Genomic DNA, 23223 nt, shown 5'->3' with positions numbered 1-23223 from the left:
ATTAATTTTAAAGTACAGCTTCTAAGCTATAAAAAGATACCTATTTTGTGTTGGTCAAGACTGTAGTTATTCATATTTTGTTAATTATTCTTTCTCGGACAGCCCGAGCTCTGTCTGCAGCTATATCCTTGCCCAAAAATGTGCTGGGACTGAAGATATGAGCACTTTTTCCTGAACACGGAAGTGTTTTCATTCACATTAGGATATGTTTTTTAGTGGATAAAGTGATATTTAGCATATTACATTTGATACATTAGAGAATTGCGATTATGGCTGTGTTTTGACAGTGCCTCACCTGAGTGGGTAGATGACATGAAGCGATGGCCCAAAAGGCAAGTAACGTTAATATAATTAACTATTTAAAGTTGTTATGGCAGCCAACAAATGCACAAGTTCAGCCTGAACTCATTTTTACTCCAATTAACACTTAAAAAGGGTATTGTTCTCTCTCTGGATCACTTATTTCTGTAGTTTTTACATTGATTCTTTTGGAGACCAGACCAGAACCAAAAAAACATTCCAGCGGCATTAAGTATCATCAAGATGGCACCAAGTGGTTAGTCAGGAAAACTGACTCTTCTGACACAAAAAACATGTTGCTAAGCTTTTTATTCTATTGGTGATGGGGTTTGTAAAAATGTTAGCAGGGCAAGTAAACAAATCTGAACTAATGGCCCAATCGGGGCAGCAGAAAAAGAAACATTTAGTTTGAAAAATTAGAAAAGAAGATCTGAAGGTACTTTTTAAGTTATTCTGCAAAACTTTTATTGAACAAAAGTATTTCAATTCTCACCACACTGTCTTCAGAACAGTACCATAATGCATATATGCACCATATATATATGTGTGTGTGTACATACAGTGGAAAGAAGAATTCAATAACATTGCTCAACAACATTCTGACAAACTTAAAAAAAAAAAAAGAAAAAAAAGAAGAAGCTGAAAACCCCTTGACAAACACACTTATTGGCAAACAGACAGTAATATGACAAAAGTAAAGAAATAAAATCACATTTCTTTGTTTTATTACTCTTAAATTAGTGTTTACAACCAACTATGTGTTACTGAGAGCAGATAAGATGCATTTGGTGAGGTGCATAAGACATCGACAGTAGCAGAACTGGAAGTGGGTGGCACATTTGGTTGAACGGACACACATTCAAACTCTCGCCTGGGCTACAGAAACGACTCTTTCTTAGAAGCTCTATTTGCCCTTCTCTATTCTTCCTGTCATAACGGAGGCATTCATCTTCCTTTATGAAGCACCCCGACTCTGAAGAATCCCTGAATTGACTCAGATTGAAGAGAAATACCTGGAAAGTTGAATATATTCACAATGTTAGAGCAGATAAGTCCCAACAGTGTCTCTATGAATGCTGGGCTGACTTTTAGATGCAAAAACTGTCCGTGTAAAGGCCCGTAAGATGAGAGAGCACAGCTTTATTTCAGGTTCAAACCTTAAAAAGTCATCCTAACTATACAATTTAAATTAGATTCAGACCATGTTATGTGATAGGCAGCTGAAGTGTGGACATACATGGTGAAGATGTGTGGCCAACAGACGAGCTCTTTGAAAGGAGACATACCATCTTTGAGTAAAATCACACTCCTCATTCTACACATGGTCACTTTCTCTAAAGGTTCAAGATTAAGACATGCACAAGAATCTATTCTCCAATGCTAATTCAGTACAAGAGTTACAAATGTGACCATCCTCTTAAAGAGGATCACCTACCATTTGGGATCTTTGTGTGTGCAGAGAAAGGAAAAAAAAATGTTTACCAGTAAAAAATGGGTTGAGGTCTGTGAGATTAACACTGTTCTAACAGCAACAGGAAGAGCCAAAGAACTGCTGGCCAGAGGCCGAGAAAGTTCTACAGATGTCGCTTAGTGAAGATGGCATTTTATCCTGTACCAAAACCTCAAAAATGTCTCTAATCACTTTTTTAAAACATGACATAAATGTATCAAGTAGCCAGAAGGATATCTCTGTTTAAAATTACGATGAGTTGTTACTGCTCTCTACAAGAGTGGAGGTAACATAGGTCTCTGGAACGTCCAAGAATCCATAAAGTTCTCCGAAAAAGAGGTTCCATCTTCTCCATCACTCAAGGCTTCAGTAAAGTCCCAAGGAAGAGAGGCAGAGTGTGCAGGAAAAGAGAAAATGGATAGAGGAGAAATGGACAGAGGTGTAGAGGGAAGAGGTAATGACTGTTGAAAAAGCACTGAGTTCAGGCGAGAGACTTGACAAGGTAGAGTTTGTCTCCTTGCTCACTCGTAAAGATGGGTGCTTTCTTGTAGTGCTCTACAAGCTCATCCATACTGCTAAAACGCCGTTGACCGATGCAATATACTCCATCCAGCAGCTGCACCTTAAAGTGCTTGTTCTTCCCCACTGCCTTCAACGAAATTGAGAAATCACTGGGCTGAAAAAAACAAAAAAACAGAACAAATTGAGGCATTGAGAGTTACATTGAAAGAATAGAGTGTCGTGCTGCTGCTTTCCATGTCTAAACACCAGATGGCAGCATTTAATCATCTAAAATAAGGACACCAAGTCCTGGAAACACAGCAGAGATATGAAAAACAAATGCTTGTCCACATACGAAATTTAGTTAATTTGGGTCTTTTAATTAATTTATGCAAATTCATCATTTATGCAAGTTCCTTCTTTCCTGATATCAACTACAATCCTAGGTCTTATATTCTATATCAGGCGTTTTCAATGTTTTTGAGGCCAAGGAACCCTTTGTGGAAAGAGATGAGACCCCCTATTACATATTATATCAAATTGAATGTTGAGTGTTTAAGTATGGCAGTAACATGCATATAGTACACACTTTCTGATGCTTACACTGCAAATCTGTTAAAATAATGATTACTGAATTATTGTATGGAGTTCATTTTACTTGTGGAAGGGACAATGCAACATTTAGCTGGCATTATTAGCTGAACTAGCTTCTTAAATGTAGCTTTAGTTGAAGTTAATTTAGTAATTTTTTTCTTATATTTAATTTTTCCCACAAAATGTGGTTTGAAATCAAGCAATAATTGGTGGACCACCGCAACACTGCCATGGACCCTCCTGTTGAAGACCCCTGCTCAATATCAAGGATAGACAACATTTTGGATGTGAAGTGCTATTTTTAAATTTTTTAAGTTATTTTCGCAAACTAAAACTAAGACGAAAACGATTGATTTAAAAACAATTTTGTTAACTGAAATAAAATAAAATGGCAAGGTAAAAGGAAAAACTAAAACTAAACAAAAGTAATAGATTCTATTAGGGCTGTTGATTTAACACGTTAATTCAGTGCAATTAATTATATTTAAAAAAATGTGTTAAAAAAAACTTTATGCAATTAAACATGTCCCCAGACAGTAATAAGGAGCATTCTTTGCATATGAGCAATTCAAGCATGGAGTACCACCTGTTTTCTCCAGGGGGCAGTAAGTGAAACTCGCTGTAAAGGCAACGCGCAGCTTACCGTAATTTCCGGACTATTGAGTGCACCTGAATATAAGCCGCACCCACTGATTTTGAAATAAAATATTATTTTGAACATAAATAAGCCGCACCTGTCTATAAGCCGCAGGTGCCTACCGGTACATTGAAACAAATTAAATGTACTCAGGCTTTAACGAAACACGGCTTGTAACAAAAATAAATAGGCTTTAACGAAACACGGTGTGGCAGCGGGGGCGTGGTCAAGCGCCCGTCCGGGAGAGAAAAGCGGTAAGGGCGCTTACACCTGAGCTAAATTATGTCTAACACCGGTGTCTAATTTCAGTAAGCATGGGGAGAGCGGCATAAAAAGGCAGCAGCCACAGAGCTGAGAGAGTGACACACGTCAGTCTAGTGTTGGCGCATAGAAGAATTGAGAAACTTTATAAAATTGATTGTAAACATTGCTGTGGCCATTAAAAGCCTTACCTGGAACGTCAAGTGCCCTGCTGAAAACTGTCACACTGGTGCCCGTTTGACAGTTTTCCCAAGAAGGACACGTGAAGCAGGGCACTTGAAATTAGACACCAGTGTTAGACATAATTTAGCGCAGGTGTAAGCGCCCTTACAGCTTTTCTCTCCCGGACGGGCGCTTGACCATGCCCCCGCTGCCACACACGGCTTGTAATAAAACATTTGCAGTAAACAGTAGCCTACCAAGAAAGTCATTGGTCACTATCTTCCTCGTCCTGTGCACTGAAACCACTGAAGTCATCTCCTTCGGTGTCGGAGTTGAATAGCCTCAGATTTAGTTGTCTTTTTGCACTGAGTCAATTCCTCACGCTGCTGTTTCCAACGTCTTATCTTCGACTCATTAAGACCAAGCTCCCGTGCAGCAGCTTATTTTCCAACAGCCAGATTAATCGCCTTCAACTTGAAAGCAGCATCATATGCGTTTCTCCATGTCTTTGCCATGGTGAGGGTGACAAAATGACTACCGTAATCAGAATGATGGGAAGTTTGAGCGCGCTCGATTTAATCTAAACAGTAAACAAAAAAAGTTGTTTTGACCTTAACCCGTTTGGCAATTTCAATTGGTCAAATGAAAGCTTCACGCCGCCAAAAAACTGAGCACGTCACAGAATGTTTTTTTGTATTTTTTTTTATATATATAAAATTTGAAAGCGGGAAAAATCCATATATTAGCCGCGTCATTGTATAAGCTGCGAGGTTCAAAGCGTGGGAAAAAAGTTGCGGCTTATAGTCCGGAAATTACGGTATACAGACTGAGAACAAACCACACTTCCAGAGAATACATCTTGACACACTGACCTAAAAATGGTAGGATTATGACACAACTGAGACACTGAAAAAGCGGCAGTCTGATGCAGGTGTACATTGGCATGTCCTTTGACAAGCCCTTATAATAAGCCACCGAATGATTGGCAAATTTAATTGCAAAATGGATTGCTGTGAACTGTAGGCCAATGATAGGCTTATGTTCAATAATATGGAAATAAACATATATATACACAGGTGAAACTCGAAAAATTAGAATATCGTGCAAAAGTTCATTAATTTCAGTAATTCAACTTAAAAGGTGAAACTAATATATTATATAGACTCATTACAAGCAAAGTAAGATATTTCAAGCCTTTATTTGATATAATTTTGATGATTATGGCTTACAGCTTATGAAAACCCCAAATTCAGAATCTCAGAAAATTAGAAAATTACATGAAATCAATAAAAAAAAAGGATTTTAAATACAGAAATGTCGGCCCTCTGAAAAGTATAATCATGCATATGTACTCAGTACTTGGTTTGGGCCCCTTTTGCATTAATTACTGCCTCAATGCGGCGTGGCATGGATGCTATCAGCCTGTGGCACTGCTGAGGTGTTATGGAAGACCAAGATGCTTCAATAGCGGCCTTCAGCTCTTCTGCATTGTTTGGTCTCATGCCTCTCATCTTTCTCTTGGCAATGCCCCATAGATTCTCTATGGGGTTCAGGTCAAGCGAGTTTGCTGGCCAATCAAGCACAGTAATACCATGGTCATTGAACCAGGTTTTGGTACTTTTGGCAGTGTGGGCAGGTGCCAAGTCCTGCTGGAAAATGAAGTCAGCATCTCCATAAAGCTTGTCTGCTGAAGGAAGCATGAAGTGCTCTAAAATGTCCCGGTAGACGGCTGCGTTGACTCTGGACTTAATAAAGCACAGTGGACCAACACCAGCCGATGACATGGCTCCCCAAACCAACACAGACTGTGGAAACTTCACACTGGACTTCAAGCATCTTGGATTGTGTGCCTCTCCATTCTTCCTCCAGACTCTGGGACCTTGGTTTCCAAATGAGATGCAAAATTTGCTCTCATCAGAAAAGAGGACTTTGCACCACTGAGCAACAGACCAGTTCTTTTTTCTTTAGCCCAGGTAAGACGTTTGACATTTGAAGCCCATGTCCAGGACCCGTCTGTGTGTGGTGGCTCTTGATGCAGTAACTCCAGCCTCAGTCCACTCCTTGTGAAGCTCCCCACACATTTGAATGGCCTTTTCCTGACAATCCTCTCCAGGCTACGGTCATCCCTGCTGCTTGTGCACCTTTTTCTTCCACACTTTTCCCTTCCACTTAACTTTCTATTAATGTGCTTTGATACAGCACTTTGAGAACATCCAACTTCTTTTGCAATTACCTTTTGAGGCTTTCCCTCCTTGTGGAGGGTGTCAATGATGGTTTTCTGCACAACTGTCAGGTCAGCAGTCTTCCCCATGATTGTGAATTCAACTAAACCAGACTGAGAGACCATTTAAAGGCTCAGGAACCCTTTGCAGGTGTTTTGGATTAATTAGCTGATTAGAGTGTGACACTTTGAGTCTACAATACTGAACCTTTTCACAATATTCTAATTTTCTGAGATTCTGAATTTGGGGTTTTCATAAGCTGTAAGCCATAATCATCAAAATTATATCAAATAAAGGCTTGAAATATCTTACTTTGCTTGTAATGAGTCTATATAATATATTAGTTTCACCTTTTAAGTTGAATTACTGAAATTAAAGAACTTTTGCACGATATTCTAATTTTTCGAGTTTCACCTGTGTATATATATATATATATATATATATATATATATATATATATATATATATATATATATATATACATACATACATATACATATACATATATATATACTGTATATACATATACATATATATATACTTATTTATTTAAACATAACCATTTATAATTATTTAAACATTACATATTGAATTACTGCTATTTGAAAGGCTTTCTTTCTATTTATGTATGCGATTCATTCAATTAATTAATCGGTATTCCATATAATTAATTTGATAAAAAAATGAATTGATAGACAGCCATAGTTTCTATAAATAACTGAAATAGAATAACAATGATCAAAATAAATTGTTTTCATAATAATCGTGCATTCACTCGAATGATACACGAGAATGATACAGCTGCAGGCAGAGCATCAAAAAGGGGAGGGAACTGCCAGCAAAGATATAGGGAGCCCATAACATGTGTGGAAGTGATGGCCCCATTTGGAGTTGATGCAACCCCCTTTTGGAGTAAACTCACCCTCTTAGGAGATTCCTCCCCCATTTGGAGATCTCTGGCTTGCAAATATACCTACTTGGAATAATCTGATCTGTATGGCTGTGCAGGTGAAAACCTGTAGATGGCGATGTGGTGTGTGTGGTGCGTGTGAGGTTAGCTGACACTGATATAGATGACAGTGACATGAATGATGGCTGGTAGGAAATGACAGAGCCCAGTGTGGGATTAGTTTGAGTTTAATTATGAAACTGGACGAAGCAAATGCATTGTCATGACTAAATGAGAGATTTGTTTTGTTTAAAATAAAGGAAAAATCTCACAAACCAGAAAGTGCATTTGCCAAGCAAACATTGCGAGTACAAATTATTCATGGCTAAAGATGTGGAAAGGAAGAGAACCATCGATAATAACAAAGCTTGTGCTAGTAGCTCTCCACGTGGGAAACATCAGACTCTGATTTCATGTTTCCAAAGATTGAGGTTTGGGCAACAAGTTCACATGAATATACGAAACATGAAAACGCACTTGTAAATTTGTTTGATGAGACTGTTATTTCCACTAGACTGTGTGGTTCATCAGTATTCAAAGCTTTTAATGCTGCCTTTGACAACAAGTTCATCGCTCCAAGCACTGCAGAAATGAATCTCATGATTGCACTAAAAATGCAAACAAACGGTAACTTGGTGGGTAAAAGAAATGTTGAGTGTGTACATGGATGGAAAAAAACAGGTTTGACTGCTTCATTTTGGGGTCAATTTTGTTCTGTTGATTGCTAAACTATAACTACTAAAATTAAAACTAAAATATATAAAACAAAATAGAAATGTGAGGTACTTTGGCAAGCAGATGCAAATGTAAAAACAATAGTTCAACTTACCGATGACTCGCTGTCTCGTATCAGAAAGTCCCCCTCCATTCCTCTCTCATTTAGTGCACACTCGGCTTGGTGCCGTGTCACATTACCATAGTACCAATCCTTTCCTGCAAATTTTCCTGTACGTGAGGGCCCTGTGTGGCTGATGTGAGGGGAACCATGACTTGGTCCCAGGCCTTTCACTGCTGGTCCATCATTGACCATCACTACATAGTTCTTGGGCACAAGGCCAACCATGCCGTGACTGTTTTTACACCTCCACCACTCTGGGTCATTCTCTGGCTTCTCTAAAACCTCCATAATCTCCCCCTTTTCAAAGTTCAGCTCTTCCTCTGTAACTGAGCTAAAGGGGTACAGAGTTTGGACCACATGGAGAACAGAGCTACCCGAGCCCCCTGACCGTCCATTAGCCATCGCTGCCCCTCGCCCCAATCTCAAGGACCGGAAGCCCCCCAATGTGTCCCCGAAGACCCCATCATTGTCCGCAAATCCCACCTCCTCTTGGACATAGTTGGATGGGAACCAACCGACACGGCCGGCATGGCTACCCCTCCACCAGCCATCACTGCACTTCTCCATGACGACCACCCTCTCCCCTTTAATGAGGTTGAGTTCATCTTCCCGCTCCGCTGCATAAGAGAACTTTACCAGTGCAGGAATGTTCAGGTCATAGATCCGCTCAGCTCCACCACCTCCACCTCCTCCAGTGCTTCCATTAGACTGGTACTCTGCCTCTGTGCTGGGTGTGGGAGAGGGATCACGGGCACTAGTCTTCCTTTTCGTTTTTCCCAGGCCTGAAAGGAACAGAGAGAGGCAGAACAGTAAAGAAGGGGGAAATCTGGGAAGGTTTCTTCACATACCATTAAACAACTGAATCATAAAAACAATTAGTCTAACATTTCCAAGCAAATGCTTTTACCATCTGTTAAATACATCTTAAATTAACATGCTTTGAGTTGCATGAATTAAATTGTCTCTTAATTATTATAGCACCTCAATTTTACATGAATTAAATGAACTTATTATAGAAACCTTACATATCTCAGATCTTTCTAATGAACCACAGACTGCCAAGCAGCCCTGATGTCTTAAAGCATTACATTTTCTCTTACGAAAATATAGCACCAACATTTCAGGGCAAAAAGAGGCTAGCTTACACATGGCTTTAGATCTGACTGAGCAGGCGGTGCAAGAGGCCAAGTAACAAAGTAAACACTTGAGTCCCAGGGGTCCAGTGAGGACCATGAAAAAAACAGAAATTAGGGATTGAAGACTTTCAATTTCAGCTATAAAGAGAGATAGTGAGAGCACAGAAATATGCATCACATAAATACACAGACACACGTGCACACTAGTTTACTGGCAGCCTGATATATATTGCACACTAAACTGTAAAGCACTGGTGAAAACCTCAAGCTCTAATTAGACTGCATGACTGCAACAACTTCTGGCTATCTGGGAGCACCAGTCCGCCTGTAAACAATGTCGTGTTTACAGTGGTTTTGAGGGAGAACTAATCATTGGTTTTCCAAAGTTTGTCAGGTTAATGCAACAAATATTTGGAATTTTGTTTGGGTCACTTAATAGCAAGTTAAGAAGATATCCACAAGCAGAACACTATTCTCTGCTTTATTTTCAGAGGTGTCTGTGTAATAATCAGTACTTATTACTTTGAATGAGCAGAAATTTTGATCACAAAATGTATGCACATTCTCTGCTATTTTTTAGGTGTTCTGTACAACCATTCACTTAGAATGCCAAAATATTATTTCATTTCTATTATTGTGGTAGAATCAATTTAAAATAAACCTGCCTCTAAATGGCACCTAAAACCATGACACACTGTGGTTGGTCTCTTTACATGTCAGTCAGATGGGCTATTCTTGCCTAAGTGGGTGTTTCATGGCCAGAATAAGCTGCAATGTGGTTTGGCAATGCATGACTAGCTCACAGGTAACAGGAGATCGGTCTCTAGTTATGTTCCTCCCTCCTCTACTGATCCCATGTGGCTACGTACAGGGCTTCAGAGGCTTCATGTGTGTGTGTGTTGAAAGAGAAAGTTTAGTGAGGTGTGGAAATTGAGCTAAGACCTGGCAACCCCTTGCAGACTCCAAACCCCATCTTTTTGTGAGCAACTCGAGCGCAATGGTCGTCCTAGGCAACAGGAGAAGTATGCTGGAGCTGCCTCCTCCTGATAAGACAGGGAGAGGTGGAAGGGGAGGACAACAACAATGCACTAAAAGACCTCATACTAGCGTGATCTGACAGGAGAAAGAGATGTCAATTTGGCAAGCAATGACCCACAGAATAGCAGCAACATTGGGATGCAAAAGAACGTATGATGCCTGCCACAATTCTCTAGGAGCCCATCAAATAAACTGCAAAGATTTCACACATGCATGCATGCTTGCACACATGTATATACTCACAAACAATGCTTGCACGCAAGCAGCACGTCTCAGCACTAACAGATGTGAAGACAAAAAAGAAGACTGCTTTCAATCAGTCCTCCTGGGTCCTTGACCACTAAAGTACACTTAACAGGCACTTCCTCTAGGGATGTCAGTCTCACACTACACTGCACATTAACCTGGAAATACCTCTGATAAAGGCTTTCTGAGGTGAGCATTAACCTGCTACCATTCCTGACTTCAAATTGAGATACAGTCCAAGAATCTTAGAGGTACACAGAGGTAGCAATGGATATGAGCTCCCGTGTTCTCGGAAGGGACACAAATGAACAATGGTAAAAAAAAAAAAAATCAATAATTGTGTGACTTATCAACTTCAGAACATTCCACACAATCAACATCAAGAAACATATTTCCGAAAAGACAAAATGGGTGAATGTTTTTAAAGTTAGTGTTTGGTTAAGGTGTCATTTTCAGCAGTACCTTGTGGTCCAGATTCATCTGATGTCAATTTGCATCAACACTGTACATGGTAAATATCAGTCCAAGGAAGCAAGAGAGAGGATTGTGGACATTCACACAGGATGCATTCTTGTTTTCAAAAACAGTGAGATGGAGTGCAGCTGAATGGGAAAGAACTCAAGATATGTTTTTAAATGTTGAACTGTCAAACTTAACATGGCATTTAAAAAAAAATGACTTTCACTGCTGAGGATTGTAAAAACAGCAAACTATTTTAAAACGGCCAACAAAATCCATATGTTGTTCATAGACTAACCCACCCCCCACAACTACTATCTGTTGAGTGATCCAGTATACAAAATGAGCAACACGCTCATCCATATGATAGGAGTGACCTGGATTACAAAAGAGAACAGTGAACAGTCAATCTTCCAGTTAAAAGGGAGCTGACAATTTTACTTATGCTGGTACTTGAAGAACATGTTGGCTGAGAGTGGCGTGTATTTCAAAGGCTCAAGCTGACAGGGAATGAAGACTGCAACACAAACAGAACAAAGACCTTCTGGGAAATCTAGAAATAGAAGCACGTCCCACCACCAGGGACACATACATGAGAGGAACGCATGAGAAGCTTACAAAAGGAAGAAACTGAAGATAGAATATCTCTGAAAACTGGATACAAGTTGTCAATTGAGGTGACACAATGTGAAAGTCCCAGAGAGGGATAAAGATGTTGACTTGAGCAGAGGACATGTGAAGAGCTGCTCTGGTACATCTCAAGTGACAAAAACATGCCAAACTAAACTACTGTGGAAGTAATCCAATGATGAAAACTCCCTGATGACCAATACAACACAACAAGGCATGCATATTCATGCACCATTACACAAAGGCATTCACACAACAGCACATACACAAACTTTCCTTCTCCCTTCTTCATTAACACATCAACCTCTACCCCCCACTGTCTTCTGTCCAATATTGAGTTGACTTGTTAACATAAGATTATCTAACATCAAATATATAATAATAGAGCTCCAATATGCTTTCCATAAAGCACATTAAGAAACATAAACCACAGTAAACCTGTTGGCTTGATATACTATTCTTTAAGCCCTGACTCTTTTAGGGAAACAATAGCCGCTTTTCAAAATTCAGGCCAGTGCGAGCCAGGCCTATCAACTGGCCAGCCAAGGCCAATAGCCTCAGACCTCAAGATCAAAATAGATCTACATTCCCACCATAAGGCCAATAGCCCCACAATATTGCCCTAAAACCTGCAGTTAATGCACCACTCTGGTGCCAACATCAACACCCCCTAAACTGAACCAGAACCTTCAAGTGTGGAATACAATATCAGGGATTTCCTCACTCTGGATAAGATGGGATGGTTTACTAAAACATTCCAATTCACATTACAATTCTCAAGAGATGCAAGTGGAATGATGGTAAGTGTGTGTGTGAATTTTGAAACTCAGAGGTGCCAAGAGGAGGTGTGTGTGTACGATCCTCTGATCTTCAAAGAGTGACAGGTTTTGAGCTCAACAGGATGGAGTGCAGGTATCCTAGACAACCACCAATTAGAGGTCCCTTGTGGCCAGGCTTTGGGAATTAATTCCCAATTAAGAATTTACTAAGGTCTCTGCCGCATATTCATGACCCCCCTCCTGGAATACAATAGAACACTGCCCTGTAATCGTTTTTACACAGATTATAGTGGAAAACTACTGTAACAGGATTTCAAATGATTGCAAATGAATCGAAGCAAAAATAACATGAGGGAGAATTACCCCTTTTAGGAAAGATTGTGTCCTAAAGATGCTTACAAAGACCAACAGGATGGCCTTCAAAAACAGGATGCTGGACACCTTCGCTTTCTTTGTTCGTTATATCAAACCTGAACGTTTTGCTGTGGATGGAGAGATTAAATATGAATAGGATGTCTCATTTCAACACATGTCAAACCTGCTTCAACAACTGTCTTGGAACGTGCCAAGAATTCACACACAATTTCCTCGCACACAATGGAGCACAATGGAATTCAACCAGGTAAAATGTAACACTGTTTAAAAGCTGAATGATGACCTACTCCAGTTTCATTTGCTGTCTTAGAGACTTGGGGGAAATGCCTTGCATTGAACAACTTACAAAGCCATTAAGCCTCTCCGTGTCTCTATGCCTGCAGCAGAGGAAACATAATTGATTCACTGTTTCCTGCTGTTCAGAGGCCATTAACAAAATGTTGTTCAGAGCTCATTAACTAATAATAATTACATACATATAGGATGAACAAATGCATAGACAGGGCTAACCATGCTCTTATGTAGGCATAAACATTATTTTTGAATGGCATGAAAATTAAGAAAACATAAATATATATTGACCATTGCAGCATGGATGGTGTCTTGAATAAATCTGAATCCAATTAAATTCTGGTCTGCCAATGCAAAAAGCTTTCCATATTGTCTTTCAAAACATTCCAGGTTACATTCTCAACCAGCGCCAATTAATTATTTTTCCTTGTCTGCAGAACCAGGAAATGGAAACACGCTGGCCTAGAACTTATGAGCAGGGCAGAAATTGGGATGCACTAGAGCTAGAAATACATAAATCCTCACACACCTGTAGTGTCTTATTTAAATCTAGGTCTTGAGACATCCCAAAAGACACCTGATGAAGAACTTGCGCATAACTGATTTAGTCTGGTTGGGAAAAATATGAAATATCAAATTACTGTTTAAAAAGTCTTATTCACATACAGTAAGTGCATAGTGAATAAGACATTTACTACTTTTACTTTGGGCTGCATCTGAAAACATAGGCATCTGACTTGCTACCTTGCTGCCTAATCAGTTAATGGCTTAACTGACATTTTGAATGAATGGAACTCTTAAGGAAACTGGTCTCTGAACAGTTTGATAAGCAACTTAATTTTAACTTATTCTGCCTCAGGATACAGCATTTTCCTGGTTTCGGATGCAGCCTTGAAGTTGCACTCATGCGGATCCAGCATGAGAAGCAATCTCCTGATAGTTTAAATGGCCTGGATCGCCTGTTTGGATTGACACTTGGAGTGGCCATCATGATTTGTGAATCAGAAGAACTTTTGACCCTGATCCTGAAGTTTTTGATTCTGGCTGATGGATTACACGCTTCAGAGTAAGATATTAGGTGAGCAATTGACGGGAAGAAAACGCTGGATTTTCGTGACTTTCGTGAATTATATCTGTTTAAATGAGATATGTGCATATTTGCAGATGGTATATGATATTAGTTTTATTGATATTTGCCTTTTTATCATTAGACAAGACAGATAAATATTACAGGAAACTGTTGAGCAGAGAGAGGGAGAATAAAATAGGCGAGTACTTTACCATTATGAGCTCAAAAGCATCTGCCATGGCTCTGATATGCGGACCTTAAAATGACACTGTGTTGCACACCGGTCTATTATTATAGTAGCATTATGGCACGTAACAACAAAACGAACCTTGACTGATCGTTTACATGTCTCAGTCGCTTCACATGCAAGCAGGCGATTCTTGACACCCTCAAGAAACCAATCCGCCAAACGGGAAAATGTATCGTCCTTTAATCAAAAAAGTCAGAATATCGGCCAATCTCAGCGATATATCGGTCGACCACTAAGTACAACACATCAACACATCTTCCAGATAATGTAGTATGCAACAGAGAAAAACAAATCCCATGAGATTTAGGTGAGATTGTTGAAAAATGTCACCTACAACATTCCCATGAATGATGACACATGGCGCCTCAGTGATAAATTCGATGCCTGTTATAAAGGGTCATTGCATAACACATGCAATCAATCACACTCAACTGGTTCATTTGTTTCCTTATGCATCTATGTTTGTTTATGTGGCATAAAAGCTACAGTACCAAGAGTCTTCCTTAATGCCTTGAGATTGAGCGTTAGAAAACATGAAGGTCTGGAGGCGAATAGGGGGAATTGGGGCATAGCAACTGCGAGGGTGTTAAATACACGTCAGCACCTGCTGAAGGAGTACTACGTCTATACGTGCACAAGCTCTTCAGTATGGCACTCAGATTGGGCATGTCTCAGGCATCAGGAAATAGCATTTTGGTTTTAGTTATAAAGCATAATTTACAACAAGTATTTATGAACATATTTACGAGTATATAAATGCAATAACAAAGTCACGATTACCAGTGGGAAACTCAAGATTTTCTTTGAGCCCTGACTTTCCATTTTGGGAGTGTCAATTTAAGAACCTTTAAGAATTGGTATTTCTATATTGCATGTCCTATATGCTCGAGGCACCATGTCTTGTGTTTGCCTAATATGTCATACCCACATTAACATGCTAAATCATTCAGAGTTTTCATGACTGAACTACATTTCCCATCATTCTTTGTGGCAGCTAAATATGATAATACACAGAGTAACACTAAATTACATTACTGTTTGTCAGTAAGTTAAAAAATAAAAATAACAAAAAAATTGTCCAAAGAAATACATTTTTGACAAAATAACTTCATAATTATGACTTCCGAGCTTTTCAGATCGAACTTCAAAGGAGGACTTGAATGCAGCATTATTCTGACAGCAGGCACTAGTCTGAAGAGAGAGTACAAGGAAGAGAAGACAGACCACTTGTGGAAAAAATAATGGGAGAAATCACAACACTCAATATGGTGGCTGTAGGAAAGGAAGTCTCACCTTTCAGTCAAAGGGATTACCTTCTTTTTTCTACAATTAGCTAGACCAACCTGAAACCTCATTTTTTGTAGCGCAATTTAAGCGGAAGTTGCAAAATGTATGATACCATTGCTGTCAAATTTTAATGGTTTTCACTTTTGCATTTTGCCAATCATTCTGGAGATTTTAGTATTTCCCCATTCAAGAAGATAGAAGCTTAAATTGCTTTGCTTTTGCCTACATAGAAAAAATCTGCCCGTGGGGCATTACCAAGATTGCCGCCAAGTGTAATAACTTGCCGCGGTCTTTGCTAGAGTGGCGGAAAGTTGGTGAAAGTTTTCAGTGAACTTTGAAACTTCTTACCAAGGGTGTCCTTTAGGTTCTTCACTAGTGAGGTTTTCTTCAGACTGTTCTTGCGCTCCACGTAATTGGAGGGGACGTAGCCGGTGCGGTTGGATGCGTTGCGAACTCTCCACCAGGTCTTGGAATCATCCAGAAGCCACAGGCGCTCGTTCTTCCGGATGTCCAGCTCCTGATCTTGCTGAGCAATGTAGTCCCACTTGGCTATAACAATCACCTCCTCTGTCATCTTTCATCGAGTCCCACTGACAAGAGAGAGAGAGAGAGAGAGAGAGAGAGAGAGAGAGAGAGAGAGAGAGAGAGAGAGAGAGGTATAAAGATAAAAGAGCAATCCTTAGAACAGATCCTTACGGTACTGAATAAAAAGTAAAAGGCCAGAACCTAAATAATTTAACAAATGATTGATTGACCAACTACAACATTTATAAAGTGCTAAGATAAATGTCAAAAGAAGACTGAAAACTCATTTTAAATGGTCTTTAACAGAGGTCCAGACCTTCCCCTGCAGTAAGACATTTAGTCAGGTCTCTCTGACAAATGCATGACTCAGACAACAGACAGACATGATTACATATGCTCTATTTAACACAGCTTAATCGGCAGGTGAGCTTACACTCCCTTTCCTCTCCCATACACAAGAGGGAGAGAGAAAAGATGTAACAGGGTGAGGGTGGCAATTATGAAAGAAAGCAATTTTTGAGCACACAGTAATACTTCAGTTTAACAGGTCTACTGCATTACTAAAGCAATAATCCATAAGAAGCCATGTGGTTTTACCACAGGTAAAAGGTTTTCTTAAAATCATTAAAATGTACAGCATCACAAGGACTACTGCTTATATGAAATGATGGCAACAGTAATATGATAAAGATGCCAATGTTTAATAAAGAGTAGGAATGCACAGAATTAATCAAACTAAATAATCAAGAATCAAATTACAATTGCCACAATTGTAATAATAGTGAAGTGTAAACATTTTTGGGTAGCTTTACTCCCATTGCATCAAAACATACGCAGTTGTATTTCACTCTGTTGTGCGTAATGGCACCAAAAAAACAAAGCATGATGACTCGCGTTGTGTTCACCGTGCATGTTTGTGATGACCTAAGATAAATGCAAATGGACTGGGGTTCAATAGAATCAAGTGAGTGTGAAACCAGACCAACGCTGCGGGGGGCACCGGGAACAATCGCTCTGAATCGAACCACAGCAAACATACTCGGTGTGAAAGCCCTCTAAATGTACTTCTTTTCCTGTCAAAATACATTTACGTACTACTTAGGAAAACCAACAGAACAATATGTAATAATATAATGCTTTATTATTATTTTCCAAGCAAAGTAGTGCAAAAATAGACCATCTAAAATAGCTCCAATTCAAGTAAACATTTTGTTACAGCAATCGTTCATGAGTCGCGACAGGGTGCCGCATTTAACTCCACATGAAAAGCGCTTGCAGACAAAAATGTCACATTCTGTGTTTTGGTGATAGTTAAGACTTTCCCTGCTTCTATGGTAAATAAAATGCACCTTACTTATGACACTTTTCCACTACACGTTACGGTTCACCTCGCCTCAACTCTATTCCCTTTACTTTTCTGAGCTTGCATTTCCATTGCAGTTTATTGCCACCTCAACGTGGGTGGGATTATAGGCTGATCGTCATAGTTGCGCCACCTCTACTGCCGTGACATCATCTTAAACACGCCACAAACTGACCAAAACAATAACACGACTGATAGCTGTTAGCTGCTAGCTCATTGTGCTTCATAAAGCAGTTGTTGCATGGTGATTTTACACAAGTGTAACAGTTAAATTGGCCTGTTTGTTTTGTAAGCAAGCTTCCAGTAGCTGGTCAACTAAAAAAAGTGAAGCTTTCAAGCAGAGTATAGAGTTAACATAACAAAACATACCATCCTCCATTTGGTCGAACCACTTCCACTTTTCCTTGTTGGTTCTGTAGTCACTTAAGTTTTTTTTAACTTTTCTCTACACTGTTGGTAGGTCCAGTGGTAGCAGTGTGCGGCCAACAGCTGATACACTTCCTGAGAGATTTCGCTCATCGCAAACGAGTGGACCGTCTGCACCTCGTTTATTGACCACGGCGTGGTTTTGCGCACAGCCCAATTCGAAAGTCGCATGAACAAATGATACTGCTATCGCTGTTTATAACTTTAAAACTAGCGAATTGATGTCGCGTGTCAGAAATCCAGTGACTCTGGTAGTGACAATTCTCCCTGACCAATCAGTGATCTGCAGCATTTTGACATCACATTTAGTATCGGCTTGGCTTGCTTGGAACCTCAACCGAGGTGGTACTAAAAAAAGTATCAGGTACCAGGTACTATCCACAGTGGAAAACCCCCAAAAAGCGAGCAGAGTCGAGTTGTACCGTGCAGTGGAAAAGCCCCTTTAGGCAAAAATTTACATAATTTCTGTCACAAGTTCCATTTAGGCTTGTTTTAACAAATAGCATTAAGAGCTCCTTTCCCCATCATATTATCTCATTATTATTGACAGTAATGTCAATGTCAAATTTATTTATAAAGCACAATGTATACAACAGCCATTGACAAATGTGCTGTACAACAAGAGCTATAAAACAGATAAAAAAAAAACATAAAAAAAAAAGACAAAAGAAAATAAAACATTAAAACAGACATGCTTGATAAAAAGTCAAAGAGAAGAAATAAGTTTTAGCAAAGATTTAAAAACCGGTAATGTCGGAGCTGTTTTTATCTGTACTGGTAAACTGTTCTGAAGTTTGGGACCATCTATGGCAAAGGCCCGATCGCCACTTTACTGGCTGTCTTTGACCCCAACTTACTATTACCAATATGATGTAGTGGTAATGGTAAATGTGTTAATCACAATTAAGAAAAAATAACGTGTTAAACTTTATAAAATATTTGCATGCATTAATGTGTTAATTTTGTTGTAAATTCTATTTCAATTATGACAACTTTCTGAAAGATTTTGTTCGTGTTAATGTAGGTATAAAATATTGACAGGATATTGGCGGACTCGATCTGCTACGCTGCTGCTGCTGCTTCAGGGCGATTATGGAGACTTGCTACTGCTAGAACATACAGAGACATACCAAGTTAAGCATGTGAATATTTAGATAGACATAAATACAATCCCCATGTAGCAGATCTAGACAGGTTGAGCTAGTGAGGGAGGGTTTCAGAGAAAACTCACGTAGTGCGCTGCAGTGAAACAGGCTCAGGAAATGTAATGTCAGGTATAGGGAGAGTACGCAAGTTGATTGACTACCTGATTACAATCCAAAGGACATATCAGCTTACACCATGTGAGCCGATTGGCTTGGCATATCACAAGTGAGCGAGCTGATTGGCTAACAGATAACAAGTTCAAAGAACCTATCAGTTTGCGCCATTCAGAGTTTACTGCCTAAACTTAGTCATTAATCAAAACTAATCACAATTACAATATCAACTAAAATAATCAACATGTATGAGTTCTCATAATCAAGCAAGCCCTATTAAATAGTTAAATTTATATTAGTAATTGGAATAAAAAAATATCAAGTAAAATAGTCCATTAGCCTAACTCTAGGCAGTTTACTGTTACAGCTCTGCATTTGTCAGTATTTTACAATGACTTTGAACATGGCTTTTACAATCAGAACTTATTCACATATTGGCCATCGGCCAGTCTACTCTAGATAATAGTATTGGCCATTAAAACATTCATGTTTGACCAATAAGACTGATATAAACATCCTCATTCCATTAAACAGCGAGTCTGGATATATCTAAATATAGATGCCAACAGCACTAATAAGTTTTAAAAACAAAACTGATCATGAAAATGAGGATTAAGAAACAGAGTTTGACTAAAAAAAAACAACAGATAAAGAGGAGGAGATGGAAGGAGAAAAGCATTCTCACACACATTAGTGAAGGTTAAACCACTTAATCCATGACATTGGTCTCTTTAAATAAACAGCCAAACGTTAGCAGAGAAAAGCCATTAAAAATGAGACCATCAAAGGTTGAGCAGAAGTTTTCATAATACAATGAACACTCTTGTTCCCCCGGGCAAAATGACAGAAATGATAGTAGGCAATTGCTGAACCCATAAATAAGTAGGCAGGTTTACTGGCATGGCAGATTTTAAACGCCTTGCCTGGGACGTGAGGTAGAGCTGCCGAAGGATTAAATATGCACTGAATAGTAATGGACTGATTAAGTATTGATGGTGTTTCAGGCAAGCACACTTAAAGCTCTGTTCCCCCACTGAGAAAGGCTTTAAGGAATGGCTACTGAGTCAAATGCACAGCCATTAGAAGAGAGAGAAATCTAGTGAGTGTATGCACACGTGGGTGTATAAGTGTGAACAACAGCTTTCATTTCATGCAATGCCTAAAATGCACAAGTGATGTATATTCCATATGCCAGGCTTTCTGATTTCTGAATGCTGAAGGACACTCATTCTTTACCCAAACTGCCCAGTTAGTCAAATGGTGCTAGTCTATTTTATTTTAGTATTCTGGAGTGTGTATCTACTAGTTTAGCAAATGTTAAGTCTTTTAGTACTTCTATTGAATGCTCATGTAAGCAATGTGACCTCATGACTCTCAGCCTAATATGGGCCACCATGGATCGGTCAGATGGCCTCATCCTATCTAAGTAGGTTCTTGGCCACAATAATCTGTGCAATAATGTGATGCAGACTTTAAGCTGAAAGTTAAAGGTCTGGCTATGTGAGATTAATGTGACCTGTGAATTATGAACTCCAAATTAAAATGCAGATTAACATCATAAACAGATCTACAGAGAAGAAAGAAGGCTGATTTCTTCTTTTTTACTATTTTTGTTTTATATCTTTAATGAGATGGCATCTCTAATATTAACATCCATCACCCAGGGCACATAACTCAAGAGAAGCCTCCCACACAATTACACCACATAGAAGGTTTCATTACCAATGGTAAGATGAGTATCCATGTTCGGCTGTATTTCAAAAATGCAAATATGACAGCTAAAAAGCAGGGCTCGTTTTGTCTAAAAGTGGTCATTAAAAAAATGGTTAAGACAGAACAGAAGCTGTATAAAAATGTTTCCATGCTTTAATCTAGTCATTTCGCTCTATTGGCTGTGTGCTTCAGGTTCATCCATTACTGAAGCGTGTGACCTCACTCGCTGTGTTTCGGTACAGGGCAGGAAAGAGAGACATTGGAGAACACAAAGCTGCTTAATGGGATTCTCTTAGGCAAACGAAAGTAAGGAGAGGACAGAGAGGTGGGACAAAAAGGTTAAAGCTTGTCATTGAACCCACTGCTGAGGAATACAGAAAACACGTAAAAAACGACTTGCCAACGTAAAAAACTACTTGCCAAGCAGCCTCATTTTTATGCTCCCCTATATACTCTGGGAGAGTAACGTTATAAATAAACTTGATTTCCTCATCCATTGTGACTATTCACAATAGCTATGCATGAAGCATTGCCCATACAGAGGTCACTACCAAAATAAAGTTTTAAAAAAATAAACTTCCTATTGGTCAAAGTTGGTTCACCAAACTTGAACCACATGCTGAATTTGCATAGGAAAATTCCTTCGCCACCACATCAGGCAAAATTTCTGATGGTACAGATTCCCATTGAGATGACTATGTCGTCGGTAAAACTTCACCATGCAAAGGTTAAATGTGACCAATTCTTAACACCACATTCACTAACTACGATCCAATTTTTTAAATGATAGATAATGCCTTTTCACAAAAGTCAGTGCTATTTGCTTGCTGTAATTTTCCCAAAAACAGGCAGTCAGAATTTTGTTTAAAAGAGATGTCAGTCTACATTTTCTAAAAATCATGGCAGCTGTAATGCATCAAATGATGATCAAAAGATAAAGAAGAGCATTAGAACTAGGCAAATATCCAATCTATCCATATATCCAAATGCATAGTGTAATCAAGCACAAGTTTGGGATTTTAAAGAGCCATTTCAGGTGCCTTGATTGCGGTGCTAAGAGCAATCCTGTTCTAGAAAAGTGTGCCAGATCAGGGTAGTCTTCTTCATCCTACACAACCCAACAGGCCGGCAAGATGGAGAATTGTGCCATGCACACATTTTGGCCCTGTTTGTTCCGTTACCAGATACGACTGAATTGACCTTTAGAAAATCGAGTGCTAAAAATAATGGCTGAAATTAATTCTTACTGAATCATCCCCCAAAATGAATCTATTGCAGCAGCAATAACAGGCACCAGACAAACTGAATTGGGAAGCACTTCACCAAAGGAGCACAGCAACAGAACAATTGAGCACAGTGAAAAATAACTTGAGAAAATGTTTCAAGTACCATCTGCTGAGATGACTAGATCAACAACAGCAGCTGAAGGCTGTCATGAGAAAATAAGCATGGAGCATGTTTGTAGAATAAAATGGGTGACAGATTAATGGATACCGACTTGCATGCTAATCACATGTCTACTAATCAAGCCCTGCACCACCATCATGGCTCATCGTTTCTGTGGATCCAGTCAGAACTGGGAGCACTGAGTCGGAGGACATCGTTAAAGGTCTACTTCTATCTTGTTCCTCTTTCTCCTCTTCAGAGAGCCAAGGAGGTCTTAGTCCTAGCAGTGTGGTGATAGATGACACTCATTATGCTAATTGGAGACCCAACCCCACTCCACCGTAATATCCACACAGCTTAGCCCACCTCCTTAATAAGGACTGTTAAGAAGACAGATGACTCTGCCACGGGAAAGCAGATCAATCCTAAAGGCTCAGCGTTTGCTCAGACGCCGGAAAGCTACTTGGTAACAATCAATCTTACCCGGCTCACTGTCAGCTTATGCTCACTTACACTCGCACACAGGAGAAACCTTTTAACTGAGAAGAGACAATTAGTCGGGCTATAAACATTTCTCAACAGAGGCAGAAAAACAATTCTAACCCAGTTCCCATCAGACCTGCCAAATATGGCTGGACGATATATCGAATATTCAAAATATAATTCCAATGATTTTGCTGACAATATAAAATTAAGCAATATTGTGAATATAATGGGCTTTTTACTTGGTCATTAAGTTTCATAAAATTGAAACTACTGCACAATAAGGCCTAATCAAAATAACATCAAAATGGCAATATGCGATTATAAAACGGCAACGACAGATAAACATGGTCTGTGTTACAGGTAGACCGATATATATATTGGATTTGCCAATTAATTGGTGTAGATAGTTGCTTTTTGGAAATGTAAGTATAAGCGTAGTTCTAGCAGGAAGATCTCGGGATTCATCTATCAGGCAACTCATCTTTAAAAAAAAACTCTGCTTTAAAAGCCTGCCAGCTGTCTCTCATTTTTCACATACTTCTGTGTTTTTTACCCATCATCCCACCCCATTGTCCACCAGTTTAGGTGCCA

At 39.3% G+C, this 23223-nt stretch overlaps 1 protein-coding gene across 1 annotated transcript in view; it reads right to left on the bottom strand.

The window, feature by feature from the left end:
• Positions 1-761: 761 nt before the first annotated feature.
• Positions 762-23223, bottom strand: part of LOC127655415 (cytoplasmic protein NCK2-like) — a 77208-nt gene continuing 54746 nt past the window's right edge. Inside the window, exons 2-4 of the mRNA XM_052143245.1 lie at positions 15823-16064; positions 7906-8696; positions 762-2426 (exon numbers count right to left, since the gene is read on the bottom strand). Coding sequence (XP_051999205.1) covers positions 2232-2426; positions 7906-8696; positions 15823-16048 — 1212 coding nt within the window. The 5' untranslated portion in view covers positions 16049-16064 and the 3' untranslated portion in view covers positions 762-2231. The remainder of the gene's footprint in view (positions 2427-7905; positions 8697-15822; positions 16065-23223) is intronic.

This window comes from Xyrauchen texanus, chromosome 14 (assembly GCF_025860055.1).
Source record: "Xyrauchen texanus isolate HMW12.3.18 chromosome 14, RBS_HiC_50CHRs, whole genome shotgun sequence".
In the NCBI taxonomy this organism is placed as follows: Eukaryota; Metazoa; Chordata; class Actinopteri; order Cypriniformes; family Catostomidae; genus Xyrauchen; species Xyrauchen texanus.
The sequence above is the reverse complement of the archived record's forward strand: the minus strand, read 5'-3'. Positions and strand labels throughout refer to the sequence as shown.